Here is a 24,981-nt window from a genome sequence, read left to right as displayed (position 1 = left end):
GTCAGAGCCAGATCTGAGTGATGCAACACGAGCCACTGACGCCTGTTTGCATTAAGATTAAAACTAATGTTTAATCCAGCTTCTCAGTTATATTAGCTATATTTCAAGTTCTCCGTAGCTGCCGTGACTAGTGGCTGCTATAATGACCAGTGCAGAAAGTTCTACTGGACGGGGCCTGATGTTAATGCCTTCCTTTTTCATTTCTAATGATTTTTTTTAGTTGTGAGTAAGGATACTTGTTTAGGAGAACAATCAACTGCCTTTTGTGATGTGTTGAGAGTTGATGATAATTAGGTGATATTTACTGAAGTTTACACACACCCACTGGCGCTTATGTATCTGTCCACTCACCTTCTATTCTTCACTCCTGCTTTATAAGCTGATGTTTACTGTGGGGAAAACAGGCTGGGAGGGGCTAAGTGACTTGCAGGAGATGTTGACTTGGGTTCAGCCAGGTTGGTCTAATGTGGAAGTATGGGCTTCAGTTCCAGTTTTCTTTTTTTTTTCTTTTTTTTTTACAGAGACAGAGAGAGTCAGAGAGAGGGATAGACAGACAGGAACACAGAGATGAGAAGCATCAATCATTAGTTTTTCGTTGCGCGTTGCGAATTCTTAGTTGTTCATTGATTGCTTTCTCATATGTGCCTTGACCGCGGGCCTTCAGCAGACTGAGTAACCCCTTGCTGGAGCCAGCGACCCTGGGTCCAAGCTGGTGAGCTTTTTGCTCAAGCCAGATGAGCCCGCGCTCAAGCTGGCGACCTCGGGGTCTCGAACCTGGGCCCTTCCACATCCCAGTCCAACGCTTTATCCACTGCGCCACCACCTGGTCAGGCCAGTTCCAGTTTTCTGAAGGAAACATATGCTACAGATTACCAGCGTACTGCACTATGGAAAGAAGTCCACTGACCCTTTATTGTTGCTGCGTCTCCTCTTCTTCCTTCTTGGCCTTCTTCTCTAGAAATTATTGTCTTGGCACAATGCACTGATTCCTTTCTTTTTTAAAAAAATAATTTTATTTTATTTATTCATTTTTAGAGAGGAGAGAGAAAGACAGAGAGATAGAGAAGGGGGGAGGAGCTGGAAGCATCAACTTTCATTTGTGCCTTGACCAGGCAAGCCCAGGGTTTTGAACCGGCAACCTCAGCATTTCCAGGTCAACGCTTTATCCACTGTGCCACCACAGGTCAGGCAATTCCTTTCTTATCCAGTGGTAACTCTTGTTCATATGTTGTAGAGGAAGTTGACCCGTCGAGGGTCTCCATGCGTGTGGCCACATGTCTGCCATCTTCCTGTGTGGGTGGCTCACTGATCCATGTGGCCTGGCGATGGTTATGTCTTTGAAGGCCAGTTCAGTAGAAGTCAGAAACCCTTTTAGTAATTTATTTGGATAAGGATCAGACTGGAAACTCTTAGTTTGCTTGCGACTTGAGAGAAGGGCTGTCCATCAGGGGACATTGTGGGCAACGCCTCCTCAGAAGCTAATAGGCGCACAGTTGTTCTGACTGAGTAGGAGGGTAAGTGAGTGGGTCCAGGCTTCTTAAAGAGGATATGGAGCGGGCTTCTGGTTTGTGAACTGTTATGCTCATGAGGACATAAATGTTAGACACAGGCCCTGCGGTCTTCTTGGCTTGGCTATATTATAAAGAGCACATTTTTTTTTTCTTTAAACATTTTTTTTATTTATTCATTTTTTCAGAGAGGAGAGGGAGAGACAGAAAGAGAGAAAGGAGAGACAGAGAGGAGGAGCTAGAAGCATCAACTCCCATATGTGCCTTGACCAGGCAAGTCCAGGGTTTCGAACCGGCGACCTCAGCATTTCCAGGCCGACGCTTTATCCACTGCGCCACCACAGGTCAGGCAAGAGCACATTTAAAGTCAGGGATGTCTAGAGAAGGGAAAAATGGGTCCTCTGGTCAATATGGAAGTTTGAGAGTCCGATGTTCTAATATCAGGGTTCCTTATTCAGCTACATCGTCCCAAATAGGAACTAGATTGTGATCTAGTCCTGGAGACGGCTTCCCAAAAGGCCCAAGAGAGTGGGGAAGGGAGCATGTTACTTGAGACCAGGGGCAAGATGATTACTCTCAGAGACATGTAATTGCACCATAAGTGGCTTTCTTTCAAGCACTTTTCTGCCAAACATTTAAAAACAGGGGGCTGAAGAGTCTCTGTGGAAAGCATCCCAAGTCAAGAACAAAACAAAGACTCAGGAAGGAATCCTTCTCGTCCCTGTGTGGTTCGTGTGGCTCCCAGTGAGGCCGTGGTTCATCCAGTTCATGCAAACCAAGGGCTATTTATCAAGGCATGTCTCCTAAGTCTGCTTGCTTGGCTGGATAGCAAACGTCTGGCCAAGGTTCCTGAGCCCATTGGAAGCAGCTGCAGCTTTTCCAGAGTAGCTGAGGCTTACTGGTGTCTGAGCAGCTGGTTTCCACTTCCCCAGCATCATTTTGTTCTGCAAAAAAGTTGTGCTTATATGCACACCAGCTTGCAAAGCACCTCCTTTCCCCCTTAGGTCCCTGAGGGGAATCATTACTGTGTGGTTCCTAATGAAGAGAAAAGTATTGTTTTTTTTCTATCCCCTTTGAAAAGAAAACAACCCTGGGTTAGTTGATTCCAGAGGTGGAAGTTTCCAAAGATCATTTTGCTAATAACAGTTGCACATTCGGGAACACGGAAAGGCGTTGTGAGTCTAGTTTCAAGGCTCCTGATGATAGCAGCAGGCGGCTCTGGGGGTGGACCCCGCTGACGCCTGAGTGGGAATCGTCTTTCAAGCCGCTTGCTGCACGGATGTGCCATCTGCTTCTAGAACAATACTTGTAACTGTTGAGGCACCCATGGAAAGTGTCCCTGCTGGGTTGTCTCAAAATTCATCATCTTCTTTGTGTATGACAATCCACTCTATAATACAGTGATTTAAGAATAGGAGGCCAATGAAAATGGGTCTTTAAAAAAAGAAGATCTTTGCCCTGGCTGGCTAGCTCTTCTTCTTCCTTCAGTGGCTTAGACTAGAGCATCATTCCAATGCACATGGTTTGCCGGGTCAGTCCTTGGTCAGGGCACATATAGGAGCAGATCGCTGTTCCTGTCCCTTTCTCCCTCCCCCCCCCCCTTTCATTAATACAATAGTCCTGGCCAGTTGGCTACAGACCTGGGTTTGAATCTGGCTCTGCCTCTCCCTAGGTTTGTGACCTGCAGCAAGTGTCTTTGGCCTCTTTGAGCTCCTGTCACCAAAACCAGTGGTTTTCAATCTTTTTACACTTGGGGACCAGAGAAAATAGGAGAATTGGCCCTGGCTGGTTGACTCAGTGGTAGAGCGTTGACCTGGCATTTGGATGTCCTGGGTTTGATTCCCGGTCAGGGCACACAGGAGAAGCAACTATCTGATTCTCCTCCCCTCCCCCTCCCTTTTCTGTCTCTTCTCCTCCTGCAGCTATAACTCAATTGATTTGAGTGTGTTGGCCCTGAGTACTGAGGATGGCTCAGTGGAGCCTCCACCTCAGGTGCTAAAAAATAGCTAAGTTGCAAGCATGACCCCCTATGAGCAGAGCATTGGCCCCAGATGGGGGATGCCAGGTGGATCCCAGTTGGGGCAAATGTGGGAGTCTGTCTATCTCCCCTCCTCCCTCTTAAAAAAAATAGGAGAGGCCCTGGCTGGTTGGCTCAGCGGTAGAGCGTTGGCCTGGCGTGCAGAAGTCCCGGGTTCGATTCCCGGCCAGGGCACACAGGAGAAGCTCCCATTTGCTTCTCCACCCCCCCTCCTTCCTCTCTGTCTCTCTCTTCCCCTCCCGCAGCCAAGGCTCCATTGGAGCAAAGATGGCCCGGGTGCTGGGGATGGCTCCTTGGCCTCTGCCCCAGGTGCTAGAGTGGCTCTGGTCACGGCAGAGCGACGCCCCGGAGGAGCAGAGCATCGCCCCCTGGTGGGCAGAGCGTCCACCCCTGGTGGGCGTGCCGGGTGGATCCCGGTCGGGCGCATGCGGGAGTCTGTCTGACTGTCTCTCCCCATTTCCAGCTTCAGAAAAATACAAAAAAAAAAAAAAAAAAAAATAGGAGAATTATTTTGCGGACTGCTAAGGCAGAAATCACCCTGAGCATAAGTGAATTTGACTAAGATCATTTGGTCTACAATCTTCATACAGCATCCAGGTGGTTAACTCTTTCACAGACCAGCACAAAATTTCTGGTGGACTAGTCCAAGGACCTGTGGCTGAAAAACATTGATCTAAGCCCACCTCCCAGGTCTTTGGGAGGATTAAATGCGATTACATGAGAAAGCTCCTGAGAACATAATCAAGTTCATTAAAGAGTTTTCCCACCATTTTCTCTTTCTTTTGCTGTTACTCTAGGATTTGGCGTGAAGCCCAGAACTGTACAAAATGCTGGGCTTTACCACTAAATAAGTTTGCATTCCTGGCAGCATTTTAGCGCTTTTTAATTACGAAGTTTATACTTTGCCAAAGCTGAATTTAGGGGCAAGGATGGAGAGAAGGGCTAATTATAGAGACGTAACCCACTGGAGTTGGAGGGCAGAGGAGGACCCCAGGGCAGGTTACACCTACAGAAGATGGAGACGGAATTGGAACATAGTGGGGTGGTTTAATAAAATAATTATTATTTCAAGGACACATACGGGACCGATAAGAGCAAGATAAACTATGAGGCCTGTGTTTAGAAGCCAGAGAGGATGTATTGATTTAAGAAGATGTGACTAAAGGCATAATTGAAGAATGAACAGGATCTGGTTTTAGAGAGGAAAGTTGTTTGTTTTTAGGACATAGATTGGCATGGCTGTGCTGGAATGACACATAGCTGGTGTGGCTTTTTTGTGTCATTAATATGGATGATCGTGTCGCACATTTCTGCACGTGTTCTGATAAAAATGACTTCTAGCCCTGTGGAGCTCAGACACCCTGACAGATAGAACGCTAGAACTGTCCATGTTATTTATAGAAGTACTTTCCAATGCCATTGAGAAATTTAAATCTCCTGTATGGTGTTCTTTGATGTGTGGTTTAGTGATGTTCTGATTTTTTTTTCCTGCAGTTCAGTTTTGATGTAAATAAAATCCAGGTGAAAGATGTAAAAAAAATGCAGATCTGACTTGTTGAAGGAGAGGACACAAGCCACCCACACAGGGTGGACAGGGAGCACCCTCAGCGTCCAGGCTCCCACTGGGGGGAAGTGAAACCCTCAGGGTCATTTGGATTGAAGGAGAAGTTTCAGTCCACCCACACAGTGGAAATGCAGTCCTAGATTTATTATTTACAGTTCCCAGGAGCAGGGGGGGAAGGGCCTCCACCACAGTGAGCTGGGAGAGGGGCCGTTCTGTACCCCGAGTCACGAGTGAGCGGGTGCTGGGCAGCGGGGTGGGAGCACTGGGAACGGCAGGGAGGGCTTGCCGCTCAGCCTTACTTCTTTGGTGTAGGGGATTCAGGACAGGACCCCAGCAGAGCGGGGTGCTCGAAATCCAGAGTGTCTCACCTAAGAAGGCTGCAGCTGTGCTGCTTGTGCTGTGAGCTTGAGGCTCTTATTGGCTCTGGTCTCCATTGCTGCGGAGCTTAGTGAACACAGACATGCATGTCTGTTTGCTGTGCGTTTATATAAGAGCAACTATTTTTATTGAGCTTTTTCTTGGCGATAGGCATTGTATCAGGCTTTTTGAATATATTAACTCATTTAATGCTTTTTTTCCCTTTCTTTTCTTTTCTTTTCTTTTTTTTTTTTTTAGAGAGAGAGACAGACAGATAGGAAGGGAGAGAGATGAGAAGCATCCACTTGTAGTTGCGGCTCCTTAGTTGTTCATTGATTGCTTCTCATGTGTGCCTTCACCAGGGGGCTCTAGCTGAGCCAGTGACCCCTTGCTCAAGCCAGCGACCTTGGGCTCAAGCCAGCGGCCATGGGGTCATGTCTATGATCTCATGCTCAAGCCAGCAACCCCATGTTCAAGCCAATGAGCCCGTGCTAAGCTGGATGCGACTGTGCTCAAGCTGCAACCTCGGGGTTTTGAACCTGGGTCCTCAGTGTCCCAGGCTAACGTTCTATCCACTGTGCCACCACCTGGTCAGGCTCATTTAACTCTTATAAACAACCAAAGGAATAGGAACGTGTAGTCTCTTCATTTTACACATGAAGAAACAGAAGCTGAAAGGTCAGACAACTTGCTGTGGTTCTCCGAGCTGGATCTCTGTGCTGTGTGTACAGTGGGCAGGAGTGTGCTTCCCAACATCACAGGGAGGCATGGAAACCACAGTCCTTCAAGTTACAACAGGGTTAAGATGGCCATTCTCGGTTGCTGAAGTGGTCCCCCAAATGGAGGGAGCCCGCCTGCTTAGTCCACGGCTGTAGCCCCAGGGACCCTCCTTGTTCCTGCTGCCGCTCCATGCTGCCCGCAGGAGCATGCTCTCCGCCCTGTCATCTGCTGGCAGCCCTGGTCTGGATGCAGACAGTGACAGTGCTCAACGACTCCTGATTCTGTCTAGGTGTTGTGTTGGGGGCGGGACCCAGCTCCTGTTGTCAGGGCTGCAGGATTAGTAGCCTTCATTGGGGCTCCTCGCTGTCCCTTGTCCAGAGCTCTGTCTGTGAGAGGGACGGTGTTCAGGCCCCCCCTCAAGGAACTCACATTCCCTCCCAGGAGTCCTCCCCCCGCCCCAGGCTTGGACACCTCCCCTACATGTCAAAAGCATCAGCACCGTTCTTTCTAGCTTAGCTCCTGGAAGGGTCTAGTTTGTCTGAAGATTGGCTGAGGGCTTGCTTGGCCTCGCCCTTGAGTCACTAAGAAATTATTTATTCTTCCTGGGGTGGGAAGAGCATAGGCCAGTTTGACTTTGAGCAAACACACGAATGACCTGAAGAGCTTGCCAATAAAGTGGATTTCTGTCCCCCTTCTGTTTCAGGAGGTTAGGAATGGAGCCTGGGAATCTTTGTAACTGGCACCAAGGGATTCTCCTGCAGGTGGGTTGAGACCCACACTGGGAACAGCACTGACCTGGCTCTAGGACACGGAGGAGCCCAAGAAGAAAATTAACATTGCAGGGAAGACTAGGCAAACGTTAGCATCTTAACAGATCACACTGCCAGAGACATTTGCATAATACAAATACACTTATATAACATCGTGGAAACTATTGGTATGACAGTATCAATGTATGGTATGATGTATCTAGCCTTTTCATCTACCATAGTGTGATGATTTTCTTTTTTAAAAAAAGAAAGTCCTTCAAAAACCATAATTTTTTTAAAATATATATCTTTTTTCTTTTTTTTAAAATATGTTTTTCTTTTTTTTTTTTAAATCTTTTTTTTTCTTTATTCATTTTTAGAGAGGAGAGAGAGAGGGAGAGAGAGACAGAGAGAAGGGGGGAGGAGCTGGAAGCATCAACTCCCATATGTGCCTTGACCAGGCAAGCCCAGGGTTTCGAACCGGTGACCTCAGCATTTCCAGGTCGATGCCTTATCCACTGCGCCACCACAGGTCAGGCAAAACCATAATTTTTATATCACCATAATATTTAACTGTATAAGTATGCTAACATTTACCCAGCCCCTGTTGTTTAATATATATATGGATAGTTTTCCGGATTTGATGTTCTAAGTAATGCTTTGGTTAACACACCTCTCCATAAATTGTTATCTTGCTTTTGTATTTTAAAACAAAGCATCATTCTGAACATTCAAATGAAGGCTGACATTACATTAAAGGATTTAATGTGACTTTAAAGTATTCCTTTTTTCTCTTTCTCCAACAAAAGATCACACGGTTTGGTTCTCATTTAATAATTATTGTTTCTCACACTTGGGAAACGAGCTTTCTGTTTTAACACAATAGAAATAACTGGATGATTCAGCTAAGAAGAGCAAAGCACTTCTTTCCTCCCCTGCCTTTTAAAAATTAAAGCATATTTGACACACAGTGCTATTTTAGTTTCAGGTATACAACGCAGTGATTCAACATCTATATACCTTCAGAAGAGGGAAGTGCTTTCAATGTCGTGCTAATGAGTAGACACTCTTCTAAGTGGGGCGAGGACACTGCTTCCCAACACCGCCTGCTAAGTCCTGGTATTTTCCACCCACGGGCTGATGTAGCCTACCCCAGAGACATTAAGCAGTGCATTTCAGGTGGTTAAGACGTGCTTTATAGTCAGGAAGTAAGTAACAAATAACTCAAGCAGTCCTTAGAAACCCTGGGCCCCCAAAAATCTCCGCTGGGAACTTGGTGTCGGTCAAAGGCCAGTAGGGGAGTAAGAATGAACGGCTTCTCAGAAGAGGTGGCACCTTCAGGGTGCCAGCTGATCAGATCTTTTTCTTTTTACATTACTTTTTAAAGTTTATTTATTTATTTATTTATTTATTTTCTTTTGTATTTTTCTGAAGCTGGAAACGGGGAGAGACAGTCAGACAGACTCTCGCATGCGCCTGACCGGGATCCACCCGGAACGCCTACCAGGGGGCGATGCTCTGCCCACCAGGGGGCGATGCTCTGCCCCTCCGGAGCGTCGCTCTGTTGTGACCAGAGCCACTCTAGCACCTGGGGCAGAGGCCAAGGAGCCATCCCCAGCGCCTGGGCCATCTTTGCTCCAATGGAGCCTCGGCTGCGGGAGGGGAAGAGAGAGACAGAGAGGAAGAAGAGGGGGAGGGGTGGAGAAGCAGATGGGTGCTTCTCCTGTGTGTCCTGGCCGGGAATCGAACCCGGGACTTCTGGATGCCAGGCCGACGCTCTACCACTGAGCCAACCGGCCAGGGCCTGATTAGATCTTTAAAGCAAAAGTAAACCAGTTGGTCCGTTTACAGCAAGGGCAGGGCACTCTGGCTCATGGGCCATGTTTGACTTACTTCCAGCTGGATACTGAATAACTATTAACTTCCTTTACTATGTAAACGTTTTCAAGGACCTTTGATGTTGAAAGAATCTATGTTTGGTGCTGGGGAGTACAAAAATCAGTAAAATCCAGTGCTTTATCTAGCTTGGAATCGCTGGAATCTCCTGGCAGAGAGATGCCTAAATAATCACAATACAGTGTGATAACAGGGACTTGCGCGTAGTGCCAAGGGACCTCTTGGAATAATTCTAAACACCTAAAAAAATAAAAAGCCATCAGATTGCCAAAAATAAATCAATAAACCAATAAATAAAAAATAAAAGGTGACTTTGTTTGGAAATGTTGCTCTTGACTTGAATAGGTTCAACATTTTTTAATTTTATTTTTTTATTCATTTTAGAGAGGAGAGGGAGAGAAAGAGAGAGAGAGAGAGAGAGAGAGGAGAGAGAGAAAAGTGGGGGAGGAGCTGGAAGCATCAACTCCCGTATGTGCCTTGACCAGGCAAGCCCAGGGTTTCGAACTGGCGACCTCAGCATTTCCAGGTTGATGCTTTATCCACTGCGCCACCACAGGTCAGGCCACAAGATTCAATATTTTAAGAAAAACTCCCAAACTGTTTTCCAGAGCGGCTGACCCGTTTCTCATTCCTACCGGCAATGTGCTCGAGTCCTGGTTCATCACTTGCTGTTGTCTGCCCCTTGATCGCAGCTACTCTGATGGGCGTGTTGTGGCCGCCCACTCACTGTGTGGGGAATAGGGAATAGGTTCCGTTTAGCTCTTCTCACGGCTTTATTATAGCAGCGTGCGTTGTACATCTCCAAAAGAGAATGGTTAATGGAGTGTTTGAGTTTGCCTCATCTTGGAATTCTTATGGGTTTTTTTCCAATAAATGAGCGTATTAAAGGCTTCATGTTATACAGAACACATTTTGATTACAATATTATTATTTAAATTTTTTTTTTTTTTTTTACTAATTGCTTTTAGAGAGAGAGAAAAGGAGACAGACAGGAGCATAGATCTATTCCCATATGTGCCCTGACCAGGGATTGAACCAGCAACCTCTGCACTTCTGGACAATGCTCTAACCAACTGAGCCATCCCGGCAAAGCTGATTACAATATATTTTTAACTTTGTTCTCTGTGATATTTAATTACGAGCAAGTGTTTTTGAATCAGATAGCATATAGACTCAGAGGTTAATAGAATGTAAGAGAGGAGGATGTGTAACAGATTAGCGCTAGGACGTTTTTTGAGAGAAAGTAGTTTTCATGAGTAAGTAAATGTCAGTTTGTTTTTCTCTGGGCTTGGTTCCCCAGTCCAGCCCAGATGGGCCCCAAATCTCAAGCTGAGATAGTTTCAGTTCAAGCTGAGATCTGGAATACATTTTAATGATCAACACTCATTCAGAGAATAATCATGCCAACAAGAACAATGATAAAAGGTTCAACTTATATTAATCATATCTGTGCCAGGCACTTGCTATAACTGTTCTTTATGAATTATCTCACTGAATCTTCCCCATGACCCTACAATGTAAATACCATTATTATAACCATTTTATAGATGAGGAAACTGAGGCATGGAGTGGTCAGTAGCTTGCACACATGTGGGAGGAAGTGGAAGAGTCAGCATTTGAACCTGGGGTTGTCAGGCACCAGGGACTGTGCTCTGGTATCCGACCTCCACACTAAGAAACGTGTATCTGAAAAGGGATTTTCGTTTGTCTTAACCATCCAGCAGTTGTAGGATGCTGGAAGGATTTCCAGTCCAGAATTTGCTTCCCAAGTCATCATTGTCCCTTACGCTTGTCCTCTGCCTCTCGCCTGGCAGGAAATACACCTGTTCTCTTTCAGGAGTCCCATTGACTTCAACTTCCCTTCCAGTCCCTTGGCCACCACCTTTGTTCAAGCTTAATGTCACCTTTGAACTATTAACACACACACGCGCGCGCGCGCACACACACACACACACACACACCCTACCTGGTTCACAATCCCTCCCAGGAGATCTTTCCAGACTCCTGCTCTGCACGCCACACTGCTCCTCTTGGTTTAGCAGCAACCTTCATGCCCCCCCCCCCCCCCCCGTTGCTTGAAGGAAAATTCCCAATCCCCCCAGAAGGACAGTTAGACTGACTGCTACTTACGTCCCATTGTCTCTCCCATAATTTGCCCTCTTGGCTTATCTGCAGCTGGCCCCTTCGTTGCTGCTGAAACCAGCATTGCTATCCCTGCCTCCCTGCCTTTGCTTATCCTGCTCTGCAGCCTGCAGGGCTCGCCTCTGTGTTGGTTGTTTCTCTGAGCCCTTTCCTGCCCTTGGGAGTCCTCGACCTCCAGAAGCTATTTCAGCAGATCCCAGCCCATAAGGAACCGTCCTTCCTCTGAAACTTGTGGCAGACCCTGCTTATCTGTGACCCTGGGTCATTTAACCTCTTCAGCCTCAGTCTTGTTCTCAGTAAAATGGGTCTAATCATAGTCCCCGCCTCACAGGGTTATTGTCCAGGTTAAAAGATGTAAAGCAAGTGATAAACTTAGTATAGTACTTGGAGTCAAGCCACAAAGCAAGTAGTCACTGAATGAATGATAATATTATAAATAATCAAGATTGTCATTTTTTATTGCCACATGATGTTCTGTACTGTTTTACTGTCTCATGAGATGTGGACTTCTTGAGAAAGGAGATCAAGTCATGTCATGTTTATTACATTGCCTTAAGCGCCAAAGACCCTGGGGAATGTTTGTCGAGGATGGGTGGACAAGCTGTCACTCATGAGTCAGAAGCTCAGTGTCAGCCTTAGGTCTTCAGGAACTCAGCTTGTGACCTTGACTTAGGCTCAGAAACAAGAGAGACTGGGAGAGAGTTGCAATCTCTTCCACTAATGTTCTTTTTGAACTTGGCTTCAAATCAAACCCCGAGATCAATTCTCTGTGTTCATCAGAGCACATTCTTCAGCCCTCTTCGCCTTCAGTTTCTTTATCTGTGAAATGGGGAGAGTAGCCTTGCTTCATTCTTGGATCCGAGAATAAACAAGGGACCTCTTATAAAATATTCACCTTAGTACTCGGTTAGTAGTTACTTTTCTTTTTTTTTCCTTTTTTATTTTTTATTTATTCATTTTTTAGAGAGGAGAGAGAGAGGGAGAGAGAGAGACAGAGAGGAGAGAGAGACAGAGAGAGAAAAGGGGGGAGGAACTGGAAGCATCAACTCCCATATGTGCCTTGACCAGGCAAGCCCAGGGTTTCGAACTGGTGACCTCAGCATTTCCAGGTCGACGCTTTATCCACTGCGCCACAACAGGTCAGGCTAGTAGTTACTTTTCTTGCTGTTTCATTATTGCTGTTGAGTTGATAAATTCTAGGCTTCTTAATGTCTTAGTTTCCTTGGGCAGCCATCACAAAGTACCACAAGCTGGGTGGCTTAAACAAAAGACATTTATCGTCCTACAGTTCTGAAGGCTAGTGATCCAAACCCAAGGTGCCAGCAGGGTTGGTTCCTTCTTTTCTTTTTATTTTGTTTAATTTTAAATTTTAATTTATTGGGTCAACATGGTTTCAAGTGTCCCACTTAATATAACACCCCCACCCCCCTGCATCTTGGCCCATGCCCCGTGCAGTCTCTTTCCATTCCCGTTTCATCCCCTTTGCCCCTCCCCCCCTCCATCCCCCCTTTCCCTCTGGGACCTGCTACCCTGTTGTCTGCGGACGCCTCTCATAGCGTCTGGCCGCCTCAGGTGTTCCTGGGCTTGCAGACGGTGTCCTCCCTGTGTCTTCCCCGTCATCTTCCCTCCTCATCAGTGTCTGTCTCTGCTCTTCAATTTCCCCTCTTTATAAGGGCACCAGCCATATTGGATTAGAGCCCACACTAATGACCTCATCTTAACTCGATTGCCTCTATAAAGACCACATTTCTAAATATGGTCACATTCTGAGGTACTGGGGATTAGAGCGTCAACTTATCTTCTTGGGGTGGGGTGGTCACCATCCAGCTCATAGCACTAAAAATGACAGATAGTGGCATCCTTGAGAAGATGCTGAAAACATAATAGGAGGTGTCTTAATGGAAGAGGAATAAAACAACAGTATCATCGGGCAGAAATTCCCCCTTCCTCCACTGCACTTGACATTCCCAGCTGTTTCTTTAACCAGATAGGGTAGATGGAGTCAGTTTGATTTTATTTTTTATTTTTTATTTATTTATTTATTTATTTATTTATTTTTTATCACATGTATGAGACCAAGCGTACCTGGCTGCTAAAGAGTATAGCAGACAGGTATAGTTAAGAAACAACTTTATTTTGAGCAGGGGGAACAACAACACAGCACTTAACAGCTATATTGTAGTCTGAATCCTGCTAGTCAGTTTGCTTTTATTTATTTTATTATAATTTTTTTTGAGAGAGGCAGGGAGAGAGGAAAACAGGAACACTGAGCTGCTCCTGTATGTGCCTTGACTGGGGAATCGAACCAGCAACCTTCGTGCTCCAGGACAATGCTCCAATCAACCGAGCTATCCAGCCAGGGCTTAATGTAGTCAGTTTTGAGGAAGATCAACTTCTTCCTGCACAGCAGGTCCCAGGACCTCTGCCACGAGTGGGATTTCCTTCCTGTGCCTTAGCAATGGCAACTCGATCTTCCCAGGTTCATGACATTTTCACAGAGCTCCCAGGATGGAAATAACGCACCAGTTCTCTGGCAGTTGGCATTTTTCTCCATTTTTTATAGCTCTCTGCAAAACTCTTGTGCTGTTTACACGTGATTTATATGCCTCCTGTGGTCTCCTCAATGGATATAATAAAAACAGATTTAGAATATTAATCTGACATGGTTTGGGCCAGCGTGGTCAAATGCACGTTATTTACTTACTGGAGAGGATGGAAAATTGAAAAGGATAAAATGAGAATCAGTTCTTCATAAATCTTTCTTGCTTGCTCTTCTGACACTGTCTCTCAAAGTGCAGTCCCCTGGATTCCTCGTGGGCCTGTTTTTGGAAAATGCAGATGTCCAGGTCCTACACCCACATGGCAGATTCAGAGTCTTTAGGGGCAGGGCTTGCATTCCTAATGACTCTCCCAGTCCCGGATTGGTTCTGGCCTGCCCTGTGCTGGAGAACCATCGGTCATGGGCATGGGCATCCCCTAAAAGAAATGCATTGTGTTGTTTGAGTCCCATGCGTTCCAGAGCTGGAGTCTTTCCAGGGCTAGGGGTGAGTAGAGCCGGGCAGGCAGGTGTGGGGACCGAGGGCCTAGGAATCTGCTGTGGGCAGGGGGAGGAGTCCACTGCCATGGTGAGGACAAGTGTGTCCAGTCCATTGTGAGGTGACATCTGCTGAGCCTGATGAAAGGACGGCGTAGATTTGAGGCATGACAGGGAGATCTGTAAAGGTTGATGGTGTATGTGTGTGTCGGCAGGTGGGTTTTGCTGGGGAGTGGGTTTCTGGCAGCCCCCAAAGAGGAAATCTGAGCATGCGTTTGTGTCTGAGAGTCTGGCAGCAGGGGAGGGTTGGAGAAGGGTGAGGGAGGTAGTAGGGGCCTTCACCCCTGAGAGACTGCTCAGTGAGTCTCATAGCCGCTTGGGGAACTGTGTGAAAACTCAGATTTCTCCCCCTCTATCCTTCTCCACCCCTAATAAAACTCGACTAAGAAAAGGCCTCAGATTTCTGAGCTTGAACCAGTGCTTCTGTCTGCTCTGGGAATCTATATTTCTAAAGCTCTCCAGATAAGCGAAAGTGACAGTCCCTTGGAATAGCATTTGGGAAACATTAGGGCCACACAAAAAACTGACTTTGGGCCCTGGACAGTTGGCTCAGTGGTAGAACATTAGCTTAGCATGTGGAAGTCTTGAGTTCAATTCCCTGTCAGGGCATACAGGAGAAGTGACTGCCTGCTTCTCCACCCTTCCCTCTCCCCTTTTCTCTGTCTTTCTCTCTCTCTCCTCCCTTCCCACAGCCATGGCTCGAATGGTTCGAGCAAGTTGGCCCTGTGTGCTGAGGATGGCGCCATGGCCTCACCTCAAGTGCTGAAATAGCTCGATTGCGGAGCAATGGAGCAGGAGCCCCAGATGGGCAGAGCATTGTCCTGTAGGGGACCTTCTGGGTTGATCCCAGTTGGGGCACATGCAGGAGTCTGTCTCTGCCTCCCTACCTCCCACCTCTCACTTAATAAAAAAAAAAATAAACAAACTGACTTTGGGATCACTGGACCTAGCCATGTGACCTAACTACATCTGAACCACAGCTTCTTTATCTGTAAGATGAAGATGCAAATACCTTTTGCTTCCTCTTTTGAGTTGTGTGAGAATTAGGGATAAGAGATATGACACACTTAAGCACAGTTGGCATGGTTCAATAATAGCTCTGAACCTTGTAAGAACTGGGGTTCTAGGAAGGTCATTGGGGCAGGGTGTGCCTGTCCATTGGGTGTAGGAGGCAGCAGGTGGATGCAGTGATTAGGATCGGGGTATCAGGAAGGGTCTTGGTTCTGATAATGCTGGGTCCTGATTTCCAGAACTGGAACTAGAAAGATAGACAACAAGAATTATGTTATGGTTTCAATAGCATTTATCTCCATGGCTTGGCACTGTCCTACGTACTTTATGCACAATTTTAGGATTATATTATTGTCATTTCCATTTTAGACATGAGAAAACTGAGGCTCAGGAAAACCCAGTCCTTATGTGGCAGAATCAATTTTAGACCCAAGCTCTCTGGCTCTGGGTCTTCAGGAATGGTTCTTGCCTATTTCAGCCAAGTCTGAGGACAGAATGGTCCTCTGACCGCAAGGCTGGGCCCTGGGAAACATGGTCCTGGATATTTCTCCACTGCACATTTCTACATGTAAAATTTGTCCGTCCCCATCAAAACAAAGTTAGAAAAGCTGACATTTTTCATTACAGAAGCCGAGCTTCAGTAAATCTGTACTGTTGCCAAAGGCTTGATACATTTCCACAGAAAATCCCTGAGGCAAAATTGTCTTGTATCAAAAATCCCTTGCTCGCTTTCTGTTTCATTCTTGTGTAAAATTTGACCCCTTGTATGGGTGAAGCAACACTTCAGAACACCTCTCTGACCCTAGTCTTTCTAAAGATTTTTATTTTTTATTGATTTTAAAGAAGGATAGAGAGAGAGAGAGAGAGAGAGCCAGTGGTGAGTGAGGAACAGGAAGCATCCACTCATAGTTGCTTTGCACATGTGCCTTGACCAGGGAAGCCCAGGGTTTTGAACTGGTGACCTCAGAGTTCCAGGTTGATGCTTTATCCACTGCACCACCACAGGTCAGACAACTATATTCTTCCTCCCCTTATTCTTTGTCTCACTGATTCGGTCCTCATTCCTTCACTACAAGTCTCAATGTCTCATCACAATTTCCACACCTCATACACAAATCACTGGCATTGGTAAATATATCTGTTTAATTCTGAGTGTTTGGTAGAATTTCAGCAGTTTGTAACTTCCTTCTCTGTATTCCCAGGGCATAACCATCAGTAACAGGACGAATCAGGCCAGCAAGCTTGCCAGGTCCTGCCGGCATCTTGTCAAGGACCCCAGCTGGACTTGTTTCTAATCAACATCTCCCAGCACCACATCGCTGGGTCACTGAAGGAGACCAGACCAGAATTTTGCAATTTTCCAAAGACTTCCAATAGACATTGAATACAAAAGGAGACTTGGGTTGCCTTGCATAAGTCTGCTCCAGTGGAGAGAGGCAGAAGGGGTTACTTTTACTCAGGGAGTTACACGAACGCATTCACCGTTTCACCCTCTGCGCACAGAATGGATGATGGTTATTGAAACCTCCCAGGCCTCTCCCACGGTGCGCAAGATATAACTCACGAGGCGACCAGGCAGCCCCGGAACCAAGGGATGGATGACTACAAATACCAGGACAACTATGAGGGCTATGCCCACAGTGATGGTTATTACCATGGCAATGAGTCCAACCCAGAGGAGGATGCACAGAGTGACGTCACGGAAGGCCATGATGAGGAGGATGAGATCTACGAGGGCGAGTACCAGGGCATCCCTCATCCAGATGATGTCAAGGCCAAGAAGACCAAGATGGCGCCCCCCAGGACGGACAGCTTTCGGGGCCAGGCAGACCTGATGGCTGAAAGGATGGAAGATGAGGAGCAGTTGGCTCACCAGTACGAGACCATCATTGATGAGTGTGGCCATGGGCGCTTCCAGTGGACTCTCTTTTTCGTCTTGGGTTTGGCCCTGATGGCAGATGGGGTGGAGGTGTTTGTGGTGAGTTTTGCCCTGCCTAGTGCAGAGAAGGACATGTGTCTGTCCAGTTCCAAGAAAGGAATGCTGGGTAAGTGGATGCTTCTGAAAGATCAATTCTCTCTGTGCCTTTTAAATATGAAGGGGAAGGAACAGTCAATTTATATAGCACCTGTCACTGTCAGTAACCTTAAATTGATCACAATAGCTTTTTGACATTATCATTTTTTTTCTTTTTCTTTTATTAAGTGAGAAGCGGGGAAGGCAGAAAGACAGACTCCCGCATGCGCCCCACTGGATACACCTGGCAAGCCTCCTAATGGGCAATGCTCTGCCCCTCTGAGGCATTGCTCTGTTGATCAGCAACTGAGCTATTTTTAGTGCCTGAGGCAAGGCCATGGAGACATTTTCAGCACCTGGGGCCAACTTACTCAAACTGATTGAGCCATGACTGCAGGGGGAAGGTGTGGAGAAGCAGATGGTCACTTTTGTGTGCCCTGACCAGGAATTGAATGCAGGACTTCCACATACCAGGCTGACACTATACCATTGAGCCAACCAGCCAGGGCCATGACATTATTATTTTATACACAGTTGGCCATGGAGGTATTTTTATCTTAGAGAAATGAATGAATTGGCTCAAGTTTACACAGCTAGTGAGTATCAGAGCTTGGGTTTCTACTCAGGTCTGTCTGATTCTCAAAGCTGTTAGTTCTTTTTCCAAATCCCAGGACCTCTTTGAGATTCTGGTTTCTCTCTTCTTCATAGTAAACCATCTTCCATGTCCAACTGACAAATAACATTTTATGAGTGGCAGGCCAAAGGATTCTTCCCCCTCAGTGTTTTCTCGGTGCCCTTCCAGAATCCAGTCTGCTCCTGATTTCTCTTGTTTACGAGTGTTAGCGGGCTGAAGGCCCATGTGTCTTGGGGATGAATGCCAGGCGGAGCGCACCCATGGGGCCCCTGTGGGCTGTTGGGAGCCGCATCGTGAAGCACAGATGGATTCTGCAGGGCGGAGAACCAGCTCTGCAAGTCAATGATGAGACCAGAACCCTCCAAGCCAGACATCAGCTGTCAGGGACTGAAGCAGGGAGGATTTTGTGAAGTTAGAGAAAGAATGGGCACCAGTAATGTGGCCATGAAAAGATTCATCATGATATATAGACAAGGATTTGTCTTGGTGACTAGATGTCCTGCAAAACACATTCATTCTGTAAATTTAGAGCCTACACTATTGATCGTCAGGAAACATATAGTTATTGAGAACGTACTGTGCATGAGGTTCTGACTCAAGACTGAGGCATGTCTAGCGACATAGTTTATTCATTCAACAAATAGTTAATTCTGTGTCCTATATGCTAGTCTCTGCATTCAGCCCCTCGGGAGAAAATTACGAGCTATTGATAGATAGACATAATCCTTGCCTCTCAAAGAATTTACATATAGTAGGACCATCAGGTATTAACAAACAGAGATATATTTAATTACTGTAGGGATACATGTTATGAAATATTTTGTGCTATCCTGGTCCCCAGTACTTGCTTGCCAGCAGGGGTTGGCAAACATCTTTTGTGAAGGCCCAGATAATAAACATTTCAGGCTTTGTGGGCCCAGATGGTCTCTGTCACTACTAATCAACTCTGCCTTTGTAGCACAAAAGCGGCCATAGACAATACATAAACAGATGGGCACGACTGTATTCTAATAAAACTTTATTTACAGAGAAAGGCAACGGGCGGGATTTAGCCTATAGGCTGTAGTGTGCTGGATCCCGATACAGAGTCACTCTAATTGGGATAGAAATGTTTTTAAAATCTGCATGAAGAAATATCCATGGGGGCTTTTAATAAGTGGTTATATCCAGTTCTGCTTAACTATAAGGACCACTTGAAATGATCAGAACTGTGTCAAATATGACCGTTAGGAAACCACGTCTACATAAACAGAAGAAATGACTTGAGAAGCAAGACTGTCACTCTGAGTTTTTAAACACCAACAGAATTTCAGTACATTTTTTTTTACTACTCTTTAAAAAAATTCTGCAAGGTGCCTTTTAGTTTGAATAGATATTTTCTAAAAGGGCACAAAACAAAACAAACTCTGAAACCCAATCCAAAGCAAACCACCCCAGCTGATCTAAACATTTCCAAGTCGTTAGTTTGTTTCATGGGCTTCTCACTGAAACCCGGGGTGGCTGTTGGTCCAAACTGGCAATGTCAGTAACGATTTCACGCTTTCTTGGTCTCTCTCTCTGCCACCCTGGTGCCCGGCAGCCTCATTAACAGCAGTGGCATGGCCGACGCTTCTGCGGGCTCCCAGGGCAAATGCTGGGAGTCGAGGGAACATAGTTGTAATCTGGAGAGCCCACATCTGTGCAATTTTGCTTTCGGCATTTGCCAAGAAGGTGCAATGGCTCAGCCTGAGATGGGCAGGCAGACCATCTGGGCAGAGATGGGCCTCTACACTTTTGGGAGCCCCGTTTGTAGACAAGGAAATGAGTGTCTAAGTGGATCGGGGATGTGGATGATTGCAGGGTCTTGTGAGCGCCAGCATTTCTCCCGTAACCTTCATAGTTACTGTGGCGGTTAGAGTTTTTTTTTAATTTGTTTCATTTTATCTTCTTTTTGTCATTAATACATTAACACCAACGTTTCCCCATAATTGTAAAAATACTTCTTAAGCCAGAACTGGGGAGGCTGGTCTTATTTTCTTGCTGACCTGGAGAAAGACTGACTACTTTCAGGCATGAGTTCCATTTTTTTTATTTTTTTTTATTTTTTTATTTTTCTGAAGCTGGAAATGGGGAGAGACAGTCAGACAGACTCCCGCATGTGCCCGACTGGGATCCACCAGGCACACCCACCAGGGGGCGATGCTCTGCCCACCAGGGGGCAACGCTCTGCCCCTCCGGGGCGTCGCTCTGTTGAGACCAGAGCCACTCTAGCGCCTGGGGCAGAGGCCAAGGAGCCATCCCCAGCGCCCGGGCCATCTTTTGCTCCAATGGAGCCTTGGCTGCGGGAGGGGAAGAGAGAGACAGAGAGGAAGGAGAGGGGGAGGGGTGGAGAAGCAGATGGGCGGTTCAGCATGAGTTCCATTTTTGCCTTCAGAAGTTTGATTTCCTAGAAGGGCCTAATCATGTGGGGTATATTTCGTTGGCTGTTAGTTTTTCTTGCCATCTGCAGTGGGAAGGCTCAGGGGATCCTGTGCTTCAGACAATGATTTAGAACCTAACAGGGGACCCCTGGGGGCTGGTATCTGCACAAGCTGTACGGCAGACACCGAGAACGTCAGATGAGTGGAGTCACTAGACTACGCTGTGAGTTGAATTTCCACAGCGGCTCAGAGATAGCTGTATTACTCGGCTGTCACAGAAGATTATCCTTTCATTGTTTCCCATGCAAATTTGAGGTGAGCATCGGGGCGGCACATTTGATTTATAAGCCATTATTTCTTCAGCTTTGAATTCAACGTGTCAGTTCTTGAGAGGAGGGGCCCCTTGGTGCTCAGGGCCTGGCACAAAATATATGCTCAGTAAATCTGCCAAGCCATGTTATGCCTTTGTAGTCTATCTGTGGAGGTGAACATAAAGACCTTTCACATTCCCAGGAGAGGGAAAGAGACTCCGTGCCTTGATGGGGGAGTACCAAGGTTCTGGAGAGCAGGTGAGGCTGGAGACGTGGCTGAGCCGTTTTGTCCAGCGCAGTCAGCTGCTGACTTTTATTTCTTTTTTCTTTTTCTTTTTAAAATTTAAGTGAGAGAAGCCGAGATAGACAGACTCCTGCATGCGCCCCAACCAGGATCCACCTGGCGATTCCAGTCTGGGGCAATGCTCTGCCTATCTGGGACTGATGCTTACAACTGAGCGATTTTTAGTGCCTGAGGTGGAGGCTCCATGGAGCCATCCTCAGCACCCAGGTCCAATGCACTCGAATCAATCAAGCCATGGCTGTGGAAGCGGGGGTGGGGGAGGTGGAGAGAGAAAGAGAGAAGGAGGAGGAGAAGGGTGGAGAGAGAAAGAGAGAGAAGGAGGAGGGGCAGGGTGGAGAAGTAGATAGTTGCTTCTCCTGGGTGCCCTGACTGGGAATCGAACCTGGGACTTGCACACTCCAGGTCAATGGTCTACCACTGAGCCAAACTGCCAGGGCCATGCTGACTTGCTTTTGAAGCAGTCCTCTGTGTGGCCCCTGTCAACAGCATGTACTAATGACATGTTGGGCTGGGTGATTCTTTGCTCTGGGGTCCTGTCCTGTTCATTGATGGATATTTAGCAGCATTCTTGACCTCTTTCCACCAGATGCCTGTAGCACCCAGCTCCCAGTCATGACAACCCAAAATGTCTCCAGATATTGGCCAACGGCCCCTGGAGGGGGAACGACAAAATCACCTCCAGCTGAGAACCATTGCTTTAAATGACTGTTCTCTCATTAGAACACCCGAGGAACTGTTAAAACAAACAAACAGAAATGAAACAATACAACACAGACCCTGGTCTGGAATAATTAAGTCAGGATAATTAAGTGTGGTGTGGGCAAAGGCATTTTTTAAACAGCCCCCTGTGAGTCGGTTGTGCAGACAGGTAGAGACCCAGGGTCCGTCACAGCTGCTGAGATGTCAGGGTTGTTGCTTATTGTGCTATGTAGCAACTCTCCCCAAATGTCTTACTTTTTGTGTCCATGGTGGCAGTTGGGCTATTTGCACACATTTTGACCAGCATGAAAAAGAATTGGAATCGTACTTAAAAATCTCACTTCCATCTGCCCAGTGCATTCCAGATATTCAGCGGTTTTCATGGAGACCCTCGTTTTTTCTGTAAATGGCCCTGTGAGATGGTCAGGGTGATAAGCCCCAAGTCACGTGACAACAGAAGTGTTGCTCAGAGACCTGAAGTAACTAACGCATGCCGCTGGGGGCCATTGCTGATGCAGTTCTCTTGTCTTGGGTTGCCGCGTGTGTTCGTGGGCTATTTTATAGCAATGAGGTTCGCAGGTTTGTTTTCTCCTGCATCGATTCTTCCTGTAAACAAAAGGGGCTGATGCTAGAGTCAGCCATTTCTGTGCCTGGTACAGCCTGTTACCTTTTCTCTACTTCCAAAGCAAATTAGAATAATTACCCTACTACTGCCAAGAGGTATGCTTTGTTAAGCTCTTACATTGCATCCATTTTGTACTAGACATTTTACATGATGCTTCCACGGTTTATAGCCGTATCTGAAAGGGAGGCGTTATTTCACCATTTTATGGATGAGATAACAGGCTCCGAGGGCTTCCGATACCTTGTCGGGACTATTTAGTGACAGACCCAGGATTCGAAAACAGTTACATCTGACTTCATAGTCTGTTGGTTCTCTGTCCATGGAGGATGCTTCCAGGGGTCTGTTACAATGACCTTAGACGCCTTTTTATGCAAAATGCATCACTCTGGTCAGATGCAAGTGCAGATAAAGCAGGTGTGTGGCCTCCGTCAGAGTGCTGGAGTGAGGTGCAGCCCGTCTCTGTAGGGCGAGGGTAGTGTAGTCTGTGTCCCAGCCAGCCCCACCCAAAAAGCCAGGTGCCAGTTCACAAGGGCTCTGTGGCCATCCTTGTGGCATGGACTGTCAGCCCAGAAGAGGCTGTCCAGAGAGCTGTGGATCCACACTCTCATCGTCCCATTCAGGCCATGACAAGGGCTCTACAGGAACAATCCATCACCCTGTTAGACCAGAGCAGTACAGGCACAGGGGACTCCCACCCCCCATGCCTCACAGGAAACATGTCAGACAGAGAGCGCTCAGGGCCAATGTGGAGTTCATGACTGCACAGCTAAGGTGGCCCTTTGTAGGCCAGGGGCTATAAAAAAATCCCTCTTTATTTATACATCTCATGCGGCACAAACCCAAAGAAGCTGGTTTTCTCTTTGCAAAGGATTGATTTAGGTTCCTGAGAAGGATGCCTCAAAGTCTCAGATGTTAGCAGGACAAGGAGGAGGGATGGGGGAGACAGGGAGATGGTCCTAGAATGTACTAGGCTTTGGCATGCCCCATGGGGTCCCTTGAACCTGCTCCTTTTCATGGAGGCTGGCGCGGGCTGCTCACATGTGCAGAGTGCGTGCTTCCTGTGTCTCTTCCCCATCGAAGCTAGCGCCGTCTGACGGCGACCTTCCCATCCTGCTTCCTCTGATGCCGAGAGGATATAGTCCATGTGAAAAGCATCTGCAGAGTTGGCAAGAGGTTCGTCAGACGTACCAGGTCTCCAGAAAGATCTGATCTCGGGTCTCCAAAACCACACACTCATTTGACTTCTTTGATCTCGTGATCCCATTTCTCGGAATCTATGCTGAGCAAATAACCAGCAAGGCAGACGAAGAGAGATGCACAGAGATGTTCTTGGCGGAGTTATTTATCCACTGGAAAAAATAAGGAGACTTCTACACAGACTGGTCTCAACTGTGTCAGTACAGTATGCAGCCTCCGGTGTACAAATACAAGGAGGGAAACAACACTGTGCCTTTCTTGGACAAATATTAATGAAGCACCTACTATGTGCTGGTGTCTGTACTGGATACTAGATCCACAGTGGGGACTCAGTCCCTTCATCCAGAAGTTTTCAGTAAAAGGAGTCTGGCAAATGTTGAATGAATAACTATATAATAGCAAATAGACATACATGACATGAGGGATGGAACAGGGAGACTAAAAGGATGACAAACAAGGGTCAGCAAACTGTGGCCCACCGGTCTGTGGCCTGTTTTTTTTTTCCTTATTGTTGTTAAATTTATTCTTTAATTTATTGTGTTGATATGGTTTCAAGTGTTGCACTCAGTGTAACACCATCTACACACTGGAAGTGGCCTGTTTTTATTTTCACACTTTTAAAGGATTGTAAAGTGAAAAATAAAAAAGGAAAAAAGAAGAATATATCACAGAGACTTTACGACATTTGCAAAGTAAATTATTTGCAAGTAGAATATTTATTCTTTGGCCTTTTATAGAAAACAGTTAGTGGAGCCTTAGTTTGATGGGTGGACACATCACAGATGCCTCTCCAAAGAGATGGCATTTATTTATTTGTTTATTTTTTATTAAGTGAGAGGCGGGGAGGCATACATACTCCCACATGCGCCCCAACTGGGATCCACCTGATAGGCCCCCTACTAGGTGATGTTCTACCCATCTGGAGCTGCTGCTCCATTGCTTAGCAACTGAGCTCTTCTTAGCACCTAAGGCGAGGCCACTGAGCCATTCTTAGTGCCTGGGGCCAACTTGTTCTAACCATTGGATCCATGGCTGCAGGAGGGGAAGAGAGAGAGAGAGAAGAAAGGGAGAGAGAAAGAAGGGAAAGTAGGAGGGGTGGAGAAGCAGATGGTCGCTTCCCCTGTGTTCCCTGTCTGGGAATCAAACCCGGAACTTCCATACGCTGGTCTGATGCTGTACCACTGAGGCAACTGGCCAGAGCTGAGATGACATTTAATCTTTGAATTTAATGAATCTAAATAAGAGTTAGCAAAAAAGTTAGAAAAGTTTTTTGCCCCCCAAAGTTCTTGTTAGAGAATGATTGAAAGATATTTTAGTTGAAAAGAGCTTTATATCTGATTCTGGCTTCTTCTTCAGAAAAGGAGCAAGGGAGATATATTTAAAGGGCAAGCTGCTCTAATAAGTTTCTTCTGCTGGTCTCTATCCTCTTTCTTCAAATCCCCTTAATATATGGTTGGTTTGATTTTAAAATGCCACCAACTTATTTTTATTTTTCTAATCCCATGTCTTTCTCAAGTCACAGCCAATTCTAAACTGCATGGCTCATAAAAAAATTGCAACTTTTATTTAATTAATTAATTATTATTAGTTTTCTTAATTGAGAGGAAGGGAGATAGAGAAATAGACTCCTGCATGTGCCCTGACCGGGATCCACCTGGCAACCCCTATCTGGGACTGATGGTCGAATCAGCCGAGCCATCCTCAGTGTCTGGGGCTGTG

At 46.4% G+C, this 24,981-nt stretch overlaps 1 protein-coding gene and 1 non-coding gene across 8 annotated transcripts in view; one reads left to right on the top strand and one right to left on the bottom strand.

The window, feature by feature from the left end:
• The window catches only part of SV2B (synaptic vesicle glycoprotein 2B), a 143,169-nt gene that overhangs the window by 67,847 nt on the left and 50,341 nt on the right, over positions 1-24,981 (top strand). For all 7 annotated transcript variants that reach the window (XM_066238629.1, XM_066238628.1, XM_066238624.1 and 4 more), the window contains one exon: positions 16,282-17,124. In XM_066238629.1, coding sequence (XP_066094726.1) covers positions 16,674-17,124 — 451 coding nt within the window. In that variant the 5' untranslated portion in view covers positions 16,282-16,673. The remainder of the gene's footprint in view (positions 1-16,281; positions 17,125-24,981) is intronic.
• On the bottom strand, positions 13,040-13,170 carry LOC136311361 (small nucleolar RNA SNORA63). The gene has a single exon (XR_010726760.1). It is a non-coding gene; the product is annotated as a small nucleolar RNA SNORA63 (small nucleolar RNA).

The sequence above is a fragment of the Saccopteryx bilineata genome, chromosome 7 (assembly GCF_036850765.1).
Source record: "Saccopteryx bilineata isolate mSacBil1 chromosome 7, mSacBil1_pri_phased_curated, whole genome shotgun sequence".
NCBI lineage: Eukaryota > Metazoa > Chordata > Mammalia > Chiroptera > Emballonuridae > Saccopteryx > Saccopteryx bilineata.
Note: the sequence above shows the minus strand (reverse complement) of the source record. Positions and strands in the feature narration are given on the sequence as shown.